Genomic DNA, 12,510 nt, shown 5'->3' with positions numbered 1-12,510 from the left:
TATGGACTGTAGCCTGCCAGGCTCCTCTGTCCATGGGATTCTCAGGCAAGAATACCGGAATAGTTTGCCGTGGCCTTCTCCAGGGAATCTTCCTGACCCAGGGATCAAACCCTCGTCTCTATGTCTCCTGCATTGACAGGCCCTTTACCACTGGCATCACCTGGGAAGCCCCATGAATACAAAAAGCAATCTGAACTTTATCAGTTGACAGCACTAATAACCCATGTCCTTAGTTATTCATTCATGAGATATTTACTGAGTGCCTGCTGCTATGTATCACTTGTTAACTAGAGACAAGGAATAAATGAAACAAAATACCATCACTCCCCTCAAGTTTTAAGTCTAAGGATATATACCCAATCACAGTATAAGAATGTTACCTTTGAATCATTCATTCCTTTGTTAATTTATTCCGTGAATATTTATTGAAGATTGATACATATGCAAGGGACTTTGCTTGAAAAAGATATTCTCTGTTTAAGAAGATAATATAATAAATTTTAGAATGATTTTGATGATTAAATTGGTAAACTGCAGTTATCTGCAAGATTTACTTAAGTGGAAAACTTTCTTGGTTATTCAGATAATTGAAGCTTAACAACTCTGATACTGGGCCAGATAATTGTAACAAAATGAGGTCTTTTTAGTTATTAAACCCTTTGGATAGAGTTCAGAGTGCACCTGAATGGTTCTTAGTTTTTATATATTGTAATAATATAAAGTCTTACATATAAGTTAAGAATGTAAAATATTTTCTTTGGAATCCTATATCTGATAATTTAAGGAGTCCAGTCATATTATCCCCATATTCATGATCAGTGGATGTAATTGAGATTCTTTTTGAGTTAACAGTGTATTCAGTCAAGCTATACAGAACCAGCCCACGCCTGCACAGCCAGGAGTGTACAACAATATGAGCATCACCGTGTCCATGGCAGGTGGAAACACAAATGTTCAGAACATGAACCCAATGATGGGCCAGATGCAGATGAGCTCTTTGCAGATGCCAGGAATGAGCACTGTGTGCCCTGAGCAGGTAAGTGGCACAACTGGCACACTTGCTACCCACACACACACCCAGCTCTATATCACACCGTATTACAATTCATTATTCCAAAGAAAATCAGGTATGTTCATACTTGCCCAAAGTAACCAAACTTCTTTTTCTTTCCCTATCTTTTGATAATTACTGTTTATTAAGATAATTTTGACAGATCATGTAAAATTTAAGTCTCATGAGATTTTATTGTTTTAGATTTATTATAAAATAATACATGTATAATACATTGATTGGAACATACCCTTTCTATTCTGAACATATTTTCTTCATTTTTGCCTTTCAATTCAACAAACTCAGTACTTACTATATACAAAGTTAGCTCTGTGGGAGACAGTATTAACAAGTTGGGAAGGTACAACCTGAGCAAAAGGTTAGTTGAATAATAGGACGAAACAGTTCTGTAGGAGATATATTTCTTTCAGATGAGGGGTATATACAATTAACCACAGAAGGTTTAAAAGAAAAAGGGTCTGATTAGGAAACTCTTCATGGAAAATTTTCCTAAAGGAAGAAATAGAAAAGAATATTCAAGATGAAAAATCTAATGAATGTTAAGGGGATATTTATATTCTATTTAGAGCAGAATTTATGTAGTAAACTTTTTAGGAGGTGTTGCAGGCCATCTAAATGTCCAGTTAATCTTGGAGCCTCCTAAAGATTTTTAAGGAATGAATGATTAAATTCAAAGTGATATTTAAGATCTTTGGGTAATTCTCTGTAATTACTATTCTGTCAGCAACCACAAAGTAAGACTGTGTGACTGTGCTGTAGCCATATAGCCATAATTTATAGCAAGTCATAAAAACATGTAAACACTAATTACTTTTTCTTTAGAATTCCTTTTGGATTTTTATTTTTTTAAAGAAAGTTCCCATTGTCCAGAGAAATTAGCAGGAAAAAAAAAAACCAACAACCTAGTGATGTTATAACAGAATATAAGAACTAAATAGTATTGTTTCTTGTCCATGTTATTATGTTGTTGTTTTTCAGCTATTAGAATTATTCATTGTCTCTCGTATATTAAGACAAAGTAATAAAAAAATATAATGAATTAGGTAAAAGAATATTACATTTAAAATGTATTCCTTATATAGTTGCATCTTGCTTTTTTAGTCAGTTTGACAATCTCTGCCTTTTACCTAGAGTAGCTAGATCATTTATATTTAATGTGATTATTGATGTTGATATTGAAGATTTAAATCTCTCATCTTATTTTCTTTCTCCCATCTTGTCTTTTTAGTGTAATGCCTTTGTTGCTTTATTAGCTATAAATAATTCCTGTTGTTTTAGTGGTTGCTTTAGGGTTTATAGTATACATCTTTGTCACCATCTGCCTTCAAATGCAATTGTATCACCTCGTACAAATACAAAAATCTCACAACAGTTTATTTCCATTTCTCCCTTCCTATGCTATTGTTGTCATACATATCATATCTGTCATGTCAGAACATTACCATATATATGTTATATACCCTACAATATGTTGTTAGTACATTTTTACTGAAAAACTTTTAAACAATTATATTTTTTAAGGTTTAAGTAGGTAATTTTTATATTTCCTCATGTAGTTATTTCCAGTGTTCTTCATTCCTTGCTGTAGATCCAAATTTCCATCTGGTATCATTTTCCTTCCACCAGAAGATCTTCATTTAACATTTTTTATAGTACAGGTCTGCTGATGGTGAATTATTTCAGTTTTCATGTGTCTGAAAAGATGTTGTTTCACCTTCATCTTTGAAAATTCTTTTCCCTGAATTCTGGGTTGGTAGTTTTCAATACTTTATAAAGACATTGCTCCACTGTATTTCTGATGAGGTATCTGCTATCACTTTTATTTTTGTTCCTTTGGACATGATTGATGTTTTTCCCTCTCTAGCTACTTCTAAGAGTTACTCTCTTTATCACTGGTTTTAGATAATTTGATTATGATATGCCTTAGTGTGATTTTATTCATAGTTCTATGCTTGGGTTGGGGTTCGGTAATCTTCTTGATTCACAGGTATATACTTTTCATCAAATCTGGAAAAGTATTGGCCATTATTTCTTCAGCTATTTTTTTTCTGTCACCAGCCCCCTCCTCTCCTTCAGAGACTAATTACACATATTGTAGGCCATCTGAAGTTACACCACAGCTCACTGATTCTCTGGATTTGGAGATTTTAAGGGAATATGAGACCAGTCATTTTTTTCCTATGTGTTTCATTTTGGGTAATTTGTATTGCTATAATGTTAGATTCACTATTTTTTTCTTTTGTAATAGCTGGTCTGTCAGTTTTATCTAGTGTATTTTTTATCTCAGATGTTGCTGTTTTCATCTCTAGAAGTTCACTTCAGGTCAGATCAGATCAGATCAGTCGCTCAGTCGTGTCCGACTCTTTGTGACCCCATGAATCGCAGCACGCCAGGCCTCCCTGTCCAACACCAACTCGAGGAGTTCACTGAGACTCACGTCCATCGAGTCAGTGATGCCATCCAGCCATCTCATCCTCTGTTGTCCCCTTCTCCTCTTGCCCCCAATCCCTCCCAGCATCAGAGTCTTTTCAACTCTTCGCATGAGGTGGCCAAAGTACTGGAGTTTCAGCTTTAGCATCATTCCTTCCGAAGAAATCCCAGGGCTGATCTCCTTCAGAATGGACTGGTTGGATCTCCTTGCAGTCCAAGGGACTCTCAAGAGTCTTCTCCAACACCACAGTTCAAAAGCATCAATTCTTCGGCACTTAGAACCCCTTTTATATCTTCCATATCTCTAACATGTTCAGTCTTTCTGCTGTTTTCTTGAATATATGGAATATGGTTATTATAACTGTTAATAGTCTTGCTTGTCACTTCTAGCATCTGCATTATTTGGGAGTTGGTTTCAGCTGACTGATTTTTTTCGCTAAATTGTGGATCATTTTCTTGCTACTTTCTTTTTTTTTTTCCATTATGGTTTATCACAGTTTATTTAATATAATTTCCTGTGCTATACAGTAAGACCTTGTTTATCCATCCTATGTATAATAATTTGTATCTGCTAATCCCAAACTCCCAGTCCTTCTCTCCCCTACCCCCTCACCCCCTTAGCAAGCACAAATCTATTCTCTACCAATTTGTGTTCCCACCAACAGTGCAAGAGGGTTCTCTTTTCTGTGCACACCCTCTTCAGCTTTTCTTATTTGTAGACTTCCTAATGATGGCCATTCTGACTAGTGTGAGGTGGTACTTCATTGTAGTTGTTTTTTTTGTTTGTTTGTTTTTTGGGGGGTTTTGGCTGTGGTATGTGGCATGCAGGTCTTAGTTCCCTGATCCGGGATCAAACTTGTGCCCTCTGCAGTGGAAGAACAGAGTCTTAACCACTGGACTGCCAGGGAAGTCCCCTCATTGTAGTTTTGATTTGCATTTTTCTAATCATCAGCATCGATGAACATCTTTTCATGTAACTGTTGGCCATCTGTATGTCTTCTTTGGAGAAATGTCTGTTTAAGTCTTTTGCCCATTTTTTTTTTTTTGCCAGTTTGCTTTTTGTTATTGACTTGTATAAGCTGTTTGTATATTTTGGAAATTAAGCCTTTGTCAGTTACATCATTTGCAGACATTTTTCTTCCAGTCCCTAGGTTGTCTTTTAATTTTGTTTATAGTTTCCTTTACTGTACAAAAACTTATAATTTGATTAACTCCTGTTTGTTTATTTTTGCTTTTATTTCTATTGTCTTGGAAGACTAACCTAAGAAAACATTGGTATGATTATGTCAGAGTCTGCTACTTTGCACACCTGGTAATTTTTTATTGGATGCCAGACATGCAAATTTTACCTTGTTTATGTTCCTATAAATATTGAGGTTTGTTTTGGGAAATGGTTAAATTACCTGGAAATAAACAGTTTGAATTTTTTTCAGGTCTTGCTTTTTTGTTTAGCAGAACTAGAACAATATTTAGTATAGGGCTAATTTTACCCTACCACTGCAGCAAAACCATTCTAGTACACTACCTGATACTACCTGAATTATGATGTTTTTCACTCTGGCTGATCCTCTGGGATCAGGACCTATTCCCAACTCTGTGTGATCTTTGAGAATTATTCCATGTACATCTTTTCAGATGAATCTTTCCTCTGCTTTGGGTAGTTCCCTAAGATCCATTAATTGTTAGTGGATCCATTAATCAACTGATCAGTACTAAGCTGCAGACTTGCAGGGACTCTCTGCAGATTTTGGGGTTTCCTCTCTGTGTACTCTCTCATCTGATATTCTGCTCTATGAATTCTAGCCATATCCTTTCATCTCAGTGAGACTGCCCGGCATTGTCTGGTTCCTTGTCCTCATACTGTCCTCAAATTCTCTTTAGGCAGTAGGCGGGGGTCATGGTAGGACTCACCTCAATTGTTTCCCAGTCCTTAGGAACAACTTTCCTTCATTGCCTTTGTCCATGGTCTTGAATGTGTCCGTTTCATACATTTTGGTTCAGGCAGAGGATAAATCTGATCCCTGTTACTGAATCTTGCCTGGCAGTAGAAGTGTTTTGCTAATTAACTTCTGTGAGTGTTGAATTAACTTATTAAAGTTACCATATATAAGAATATAAAGAAGAGTATACAACTAGAAGAATTTTCATACACTGAACACACCTTCATAACTGTCACCTAGATCAAGAAACAGCACATTACCAGCAGCACCCCAGAAGTTCTCCCCTTACACACTCTCTTACGTCTCTCTCTGCTCCTACGAAGGGAACTACTGTCCTGGCTTCTGACAGCATAGTAAATTGCTAAGCTTGTTATTCCTGCTCTCTTCCCATTACTTTTCTGTCAGTGAGATTGTTCCTCATTGAGGAATTTGGTCTTCAGCTTAAACAACTAGCTTGTAATTTGGTCTTATACTTCCTTTAATAGATAAATGATCCAGCACTGAGACACACAGGCCTCTACTGCAACCAGCTCTCATCCACTGACCTTCTCAAAACAGAAGCAGATGGAACCCAGGTCAGTAAGACAATCCTAAGCCCAGAGCTGTCAAATTTTATCTAGATACACAGGAAACTTTGTATAGCATGTATAGCATCATGGTTGAGAGCATGACCTGGAGAGTCAGAGCTGGGTGTGAGTCCTGGCTCTGCTCTTAGCCATGTCATCCTGGGCGTGTTAGGGGACTTTGCTGAGTTGCTGTGTAACCAGCAGAACTAACCTGCTCATAGGATTATGAGAGGGTTAAATGAGTTGCGCTTTCAGAATGTTTAATCAATATTAAATGTCAGGATAAGGGATCACAAATGGTGACCACTAATTGCTATTTGTAAGTAAACACAGTGCTAAAACTTGTGTGTAATCAAAATACCTCAGGAGAGCTCAATAAATTCAGACAAAACGGAATGCATGTTGTGTACTCTGCCTCTTTTTAGAAGTTTGTTTCAGAACAATACAAATAACAGGGGTGGCCACGTTCCTATATTAACATAAATTAAGATTTTAAAAAAGTATATAGGCCTTATGCGAAGGTAGAGGAAACATGAACAAAGAAACATGAGACATGTTTGCTCTTTAGGTGAACTGTGGTAAGACGTGAGGAAAGAAAGCTTATGATTTGCCAGGCATTGTGTTAGGCACTGTGTGCTTCTCCTCATGTAAGCATCACTATAACTCTATGAAGGAGTCAGTTTCCCTTTTTTCTCACATAGATGAAGAAACAGAACCTGAGGAGATTTGACTATGTAATTCACAGAAAAGAAAGTGGCAGAACTGAGGTTCAAACCCAGGTCTTTCCAACACCAAAGTTCATGCTCTTTCTGCCATACCACTTAGGGCCTGATAAAACATACAGACATATGCACATGAATTGTTATATAACCAAAAAAGGCAAATGCAAATTGATTACAAGTAACAAGACCCATAAACATGCAAAGAAAGGAGACATTGTGGCGATGGTCAGAAGAGCATTTATATGGGAGATGGGACTGAACTGGGCCTTGAAGGACAGTTAGCAGGGCAAGTGAGTAGAAAGGTATTGTGGGTTTTGGAGGCTGGGGAAGGAGGTGAGCTTGAAAGTCCAGGGGATTGGAAGTTAGAGGGCACAGAGACAGGGAAACAGTAATATCAGCATAGTCCTGGGAACCTACCCAATGAGAATAAAGGGTTTGTAATAAGAATTCATCGGAACTAAAAGTGGGAAAGTAGGTTGGGGCAAATTTCCAAGGGCCTTGAATGCTAAACTCTAAGGGATTCAAATTCAGTCCTGCGAGTGGAGCATCATTCCTGAAGGGGAACAGTGATGAAAGACCTAGTTTAGGCTTCATCTTAAGGGGGAGATGGGGAAGAGGAAGAGCACTGGGCAACCAGCTCTGAAAGAGGAAAACCAGTTAGGGAACTGTGTTCATAGTTGGAGCCTCAGTGGAATCTGAGTCCTGTGTGCTATGTAAAGAGAGGCTTTTGTGCTGGGGGAATTGAGGTCTTCATTCACTAGAAGTTTTTTAAAAGTCTCATACTTACAAAGACATACACTGGGGTAACTCAACAAATTACTTAAAACAACTGAGTTTCAAAATTCCTAAGTCCTGGGACAGTATTTGAATTGAAGTAGAAACTGCATCAGAAGATCTTACAGAGGCTGGGACTCAGCTCTCACATTACCTCTCTCACCTGGCAAATCATAAGCTTTGTTTTCGTATTGCTTTGCCTGTCTGTGAAGGTATAGCAGTATCAGAAGTCCTTTGAGATCTGGTCTGAGGCACCATGATTAAGCAATAATTCAAAAAGGCTGAAATATGTACTTTTGGGAGTTTGGTTTAATCTTTTCAATTTTTAAAAGTTCTAAATAGGTGATCTTTTTTAATATAGCATTCTTTTTAAAGGAGCAGAATTTTCTCACGTTTGTTTTATCATGCCTTTATCAACAATTTTTTTGAGTTTAGAGGCACAAACACCTTATGTATTTCATATGTTGAAACATATAAACAAAATTCTGTGTTATTTTTTTTTAAATCAGCCATTGCCTAAATGCACTGTAGTTTGTGTTTATGTTAAGTCTCAGTAGCAAAATCTTTCTGTAGTGGCTCATCATGAAATCTCTATTTGCTCTAAGCACTTGCCAGACGAAAGCTGGGGAGTGAGTTAGATAGAAGTATAAAGATAGTTGTACAGAAAAGGAGAAAAGAAAGAAAAAGGAGAGAAGGACTAGGGGAGGATTCAAGGCTCTCTGCATTCAGAGAGCTGGGATGGAGAAAATGAGAGAACAGGAACACAGGGGAATTGTTAACACAGAGAGAGATGAAGGCCAAGGTTGGAGCTCTAGAGGGAAAAGAGTAGGAATGAGAAATTACAGAGAACAAAGGTGGGTGGAGGGCACAGGGGCAGCTACAGAACAGACTCAGACAGAGAGCTGGTGTATGTTAGGTACACACGGAAGAGCCCCAAAAAAGAAGAAAGCCAAATGGGAGCCTATGGGAACAAGAAGCAAAGTTTGGGAAATGGGGAGAGAGGAGGACAAGGAGAGAAATGACACTAATGTACATAGAGATTTAATTCATCAGACACAAAAACACTCGGCCCAGGAACCATCAGCGTTATCCCAGAGAGTGGAGTAGAGGTGAAAGTGAATCAAGTGAATCGTGAGGAGAAAACATCAGGCATTGGACTGATGAAGAAATTGGATAGTCGCGAGATTGGACAGTTGGCCTGTTAAGGTTGATGGAAAGCAGCTTTTATTCAATTAGGATAGAAAAGTTTTCAGAAATGCTGAGTATGATTGGCATGAATTTAGTGGTGAAAGACACCCCCAAAAAATCTATCACTAATCTAAAATACTTCCTGAACCTGTTAAACACGCACAAGTTTGCCAACTGCGGAGACAGACAGATGCATTGGGTGCCTTAGGAGGCATCTCCACTGTTGGTCTGGAACATTCACAAGTGTGGTACTGGCCTCATCAGTTCTACAAATGACTTTCTAATAATAAGGCTGGTTGGTAAAGACTAACTCTGGCTTTGTTTTCCTGATAGAAAATGTTAAAACTATGTAACCTTAGACTTTTCAAAGGAATACGTGCATTATTACTGAAAGTATTAAGCTCTTATGGAAAAACTGGAATGAACTTTTTGGCCAACCTGATAGCTAAAGGGAAAATTCACACTGTTCTCAGCTAGTAGTTTAGTGTTATTTTCAGCTCATGCGTTTGGATGGACTGTCTGTCAGGAAAAATAAGTTAAGTATAAAATTGTTCTACTAATATTTTGCTGTAATTCTAAAGGTAATATGTAAAGAAGCTATGTAAAGGTATATTAGATACTACATAAATCCTCTGGACATTAATTTTAATAATACTCATGTCCTGTTACTGAGTTGTGGTGGTTTTTATTTTGCTAATACTGGGTTAAAGCCCTTAATTTTCTAACATCATAAAGATTTTTTTTACCCTCCTAAAGTCATCCATAGAATGCTTTTATAACCAGTTTTCCAAATAATATACCTATTTTTTAAACCCACCACTGGATACCCAGACTGAAACTGGGCTTTTCCCAATCTTGGCAATATTAGCAATGATGCTCATTTTCAGTATTGACGGCAACCCTGTAGGAGGCTTGACCATTCCAATTTTGATTTTATTTTTAAAGTGTGAACTTTCCAGAACCCTGAGCAAAATGAGTGCAGCGATTTTCTTTTTGTAGGACAAGAAGACAGAAGAGTTCTTCTCTGTGGTGACTACAGACTAGAGGAATGCTCTAGTGAGTTTCCACTTCAAGTAGTACCCACTCATAAGCCGGGGGGGCAGACCCTTCTGTCTAAACACATCTTTTATTTGTGTTCCAGCAGGTGCAACAGGTTCAGGTGTTTGCTGACGTCCAGTGTACAGTGAATCTGGTAGGCGGGGACCCTTACCTGAACCAGCCTGGTCCACTGGGAACTCAAAAACCCACGGCAGGACCACAGACCCCCCAGGCCCAGCAGAAGAGCCTCCTTCAGCAGCTACTGACTGAATAACCACTTTTAAAGGAATGTGAAATTTAAATAATAGACCTACAGAGATATACAAATATATTATATATTTTTCTGAGATTTTTGATATCTCAATCTGCAGCCATTCTTCAGGTCCTAGCATTTGGAGCAAAAAAAAAAAGAAAAAAAGAAAAAAAAAAGAAAAAGTTCACTTTTGTTGGGAGATTGAGAGATGTTTTTGTTTCTTTCTTTGTAAAGGCCTTGGATATTGATAAAATAACAAGGCAGAACAGTTGGACAATCTCTCTCTTGAGCCAAATTTAATTATTCTTATTTTTGTAATCAGTCATTGGCTTCTTATCTGGATGAAGACTTTTGGAGGAGAACCAGAAGGACGAGTTCTAAGGGGAAGATGGCAGCTCCAGTTCAGCTGGCTCAGTCCTGACCCTGCCAGGGAAGAAGGGCCCGGTGGGGTTTGGCCTGTGTCCGTCCACCAAAGGCTGTCACACGTCTCTGAATCAACAACCCTCCCCTTCCCAACCAGGCAGCTTGTGTGTACAATCAGCTTCTTCTAGCAACTCTGTATCTGATGGCTTCGAGAGAATATTTTGCCTCCACATATGTACCCCTTCTCCTTTTTTTAAAAGATGGATTTAAACCAAGATGCCTCCAGGAATGAGGACGAAATGAGTATATTCACAGAGGAATCCAAAAAAAATACAATTTTGGGGGAAAATGCAATAATTTTTGATGAGATGGGTGAAGGACAAGAAGTGAGTTATGTCAATTATTGTAGATAAAATTCTCTGATTTAAATCTGGAAGAAAAAAAAGGCAGCCTGTTCTTTCTGCTTTTATTGTATTAACAGCTGAGGTTAGCTAAAGTTATTTAAAATAAAATTAAATTTATGATTCAAGTAGCTTATTTTTCCCTTTAAATCTCACTGTACATATATATGATTTCTTGTAGAAATTGATTTTCTTCTGTTTAATTTTATGGTTTTTATTATCATACTCTTGATTTTTCTAAATTTCTGTGTGTGAAAATATAACATTGATTGAATTGCAGTTACCTTTGGCTAGTAATATTTCATTATTTTAATAACCATGATGCCACGTATGGATTTACTTTGGGTTTCAAATCAAAATGTCACTGCCAGAAAGAGCCGTTCCAGACGAGCCTAGTGCCTCCTGTGCCCCGGCGTGTCCCTGGAATCAGCTGACTTGAGAGTGGTGCAAGGAATTCTCACCAGAAGTGCACAGACCACTTGTACAGAGAAAAAAGTAATACTCAAAGGAAAATCTTCTTTTTTTTTTTAGATTGACTTTGGGAATTTGAATTCTCATCAGTGCAAATATAAATCTCTCTATCCTGCTCTGAGGCTAATTGGTACCATATCTTCCCTTTGTGTCTTGTCACTCTACCACGTCTTGTCTCATCCTGGCCTCTGAGTCAAGGACCCAGTGAACTGACTTTCTAGTTCTCGAAGTTCCAACTGAAAGGCCAGGAAAGCCTGAGAAAGGGGTTGTGGAAGAAGCGAAGATAGACCCCCCATCCCTCGCCTTTACTGCCCGCCCCGGGCCTGTGAACGATGACAACATCTGACATTGTGCACCAGCTACCTCTGCTTCCATGGCAGAGAAAAGGCCATAAGAACTAACAATGGAAGAGGAGCACAGACTCAGACATCAAGGAAGAAGCCATTTTCCCAGGTCCTCTTTTCTGCATCTCATCACCCTTAGTTATAAATAACATTGAACAGCATCTATTCAGAACCTATACTGAATAAAAAGATTGATGGAAGGGCTCAAGTGGGTAGCAACTATGAAACAGAAATAGGACACTCAGTTACAAACATTCTTTTAGTTTTTCAGAAAAATGCATCCCTGATTTCATTCATTCCCAGCTTGAAAGCCCAGCCATATTACTCTATTCCCTCTCAAACTGTTCTAGGAGGTCATTTCTGTTTTGTTTGTGATACTTAGACGTGCAGACTTCAGGAAGTTCACCTTTAACTTCAGCATTCCAGATGAAGTTTCCTGACTCAGTGCTTTTTGCATAAGGAACTTAAAAAAAAAAAAAAAAAAAAACGGTAAGGAAAATTGGAGATGCTAACATCCTCCCCCATCCCAACTGCACCTTAAAGTATGCATGTCACCTTCAAGGTTTTATAATTGCACTGTTTGTTTTATGTATGTACAGATTAAAATTATTGCTACATTTGAGGAAAATAAAATTGCTTGCTTCTATGTAATTCCTGTCATTCCACAGGAAATTCACTTTTCCAGCTACTGAATCGATGAGTTGCCTCTTCTTTTACAGGGAGGAAAAGAAGCTTACATCGTGCAGAAATTGTTAAAACCCAAAATGACTAATGATAATTAAAGAATAATAAAAAATGATCCCTGAAGCCAAAGCTCCTCAGAGTCACCCTAATAAGAACCAGCCCCGTGAAATTTGAGAAGGTCCCAGTGATAGGAGGCTGTGAGGAAGTTCTAACTCTGGCCACTTGTCTGGTGATTAAACGCTGTGGTCCTGCTGTTTCTTGACC

The 12,510-nt window shown here is 38.0% G+C and overlaps 1 protein-coding gene across 11 annotated transcripts in view; it reads left to right on the top strand.

The window, feature by feature from the left end:
• Positions 1 to 12,255, top strand: part of NCOA1 (nuclear receptor coactivator 1) — a 219,034-nt gene extending 206,779 nt beyond the window's left edge. For 7 of the 11 annotated variants that reach the window (XM_024998757.2, XM_024998760.2, XM_024998756.2 and 4 more), the window contains 3 exons: positions 853 to 1,036; positions 5,928 to 6,017; positions 9,834 to 12,208. In XM_024998757.2, the coding sequence (XP_024854525.1) occupies positions 853 to 1,036; positions 5,928 to 6,017; positions 9,834 to 10,004 (445 nt within the window). In that variant the 3' untranslated portion in view covers positions 10,005 to 12,208. Of the gene's footprint in view, positions 1 to 852; positions 1,037 to 5,927; positions 6,018 to 9,691; positions 9,749 to 9,833 lie in introns of all 11 variants that reach the window. The other 4 variants (XM_059891287.1, XM_059891288.1, NM_001206215.1 and 1 more) reach the window with 4 other exon arrangements.
• Positions 12,256 to 12,510: the final 255 nt, after the last annotated feature.

Source organism: Bos taurus, chromosome 11, assembly GCF_002263795.3.
Source record: "Bos taurus isolate L1 Dominette 01449 registration number 42190680 breed Hereford chromosome 11, ARS-UCD2.0, whole genome shotgun sequence".
NCBI lineage: Eukaryota > Metazoa > Chordata > Mammalia > Artiodactyla > Bovidae > Bos > Bos taurus.
The sequence above is the reverse complement of the archived record's forward strand: the minus strand, read 5'-3'. Positions and strand labels throughout refer to the sequence as shown.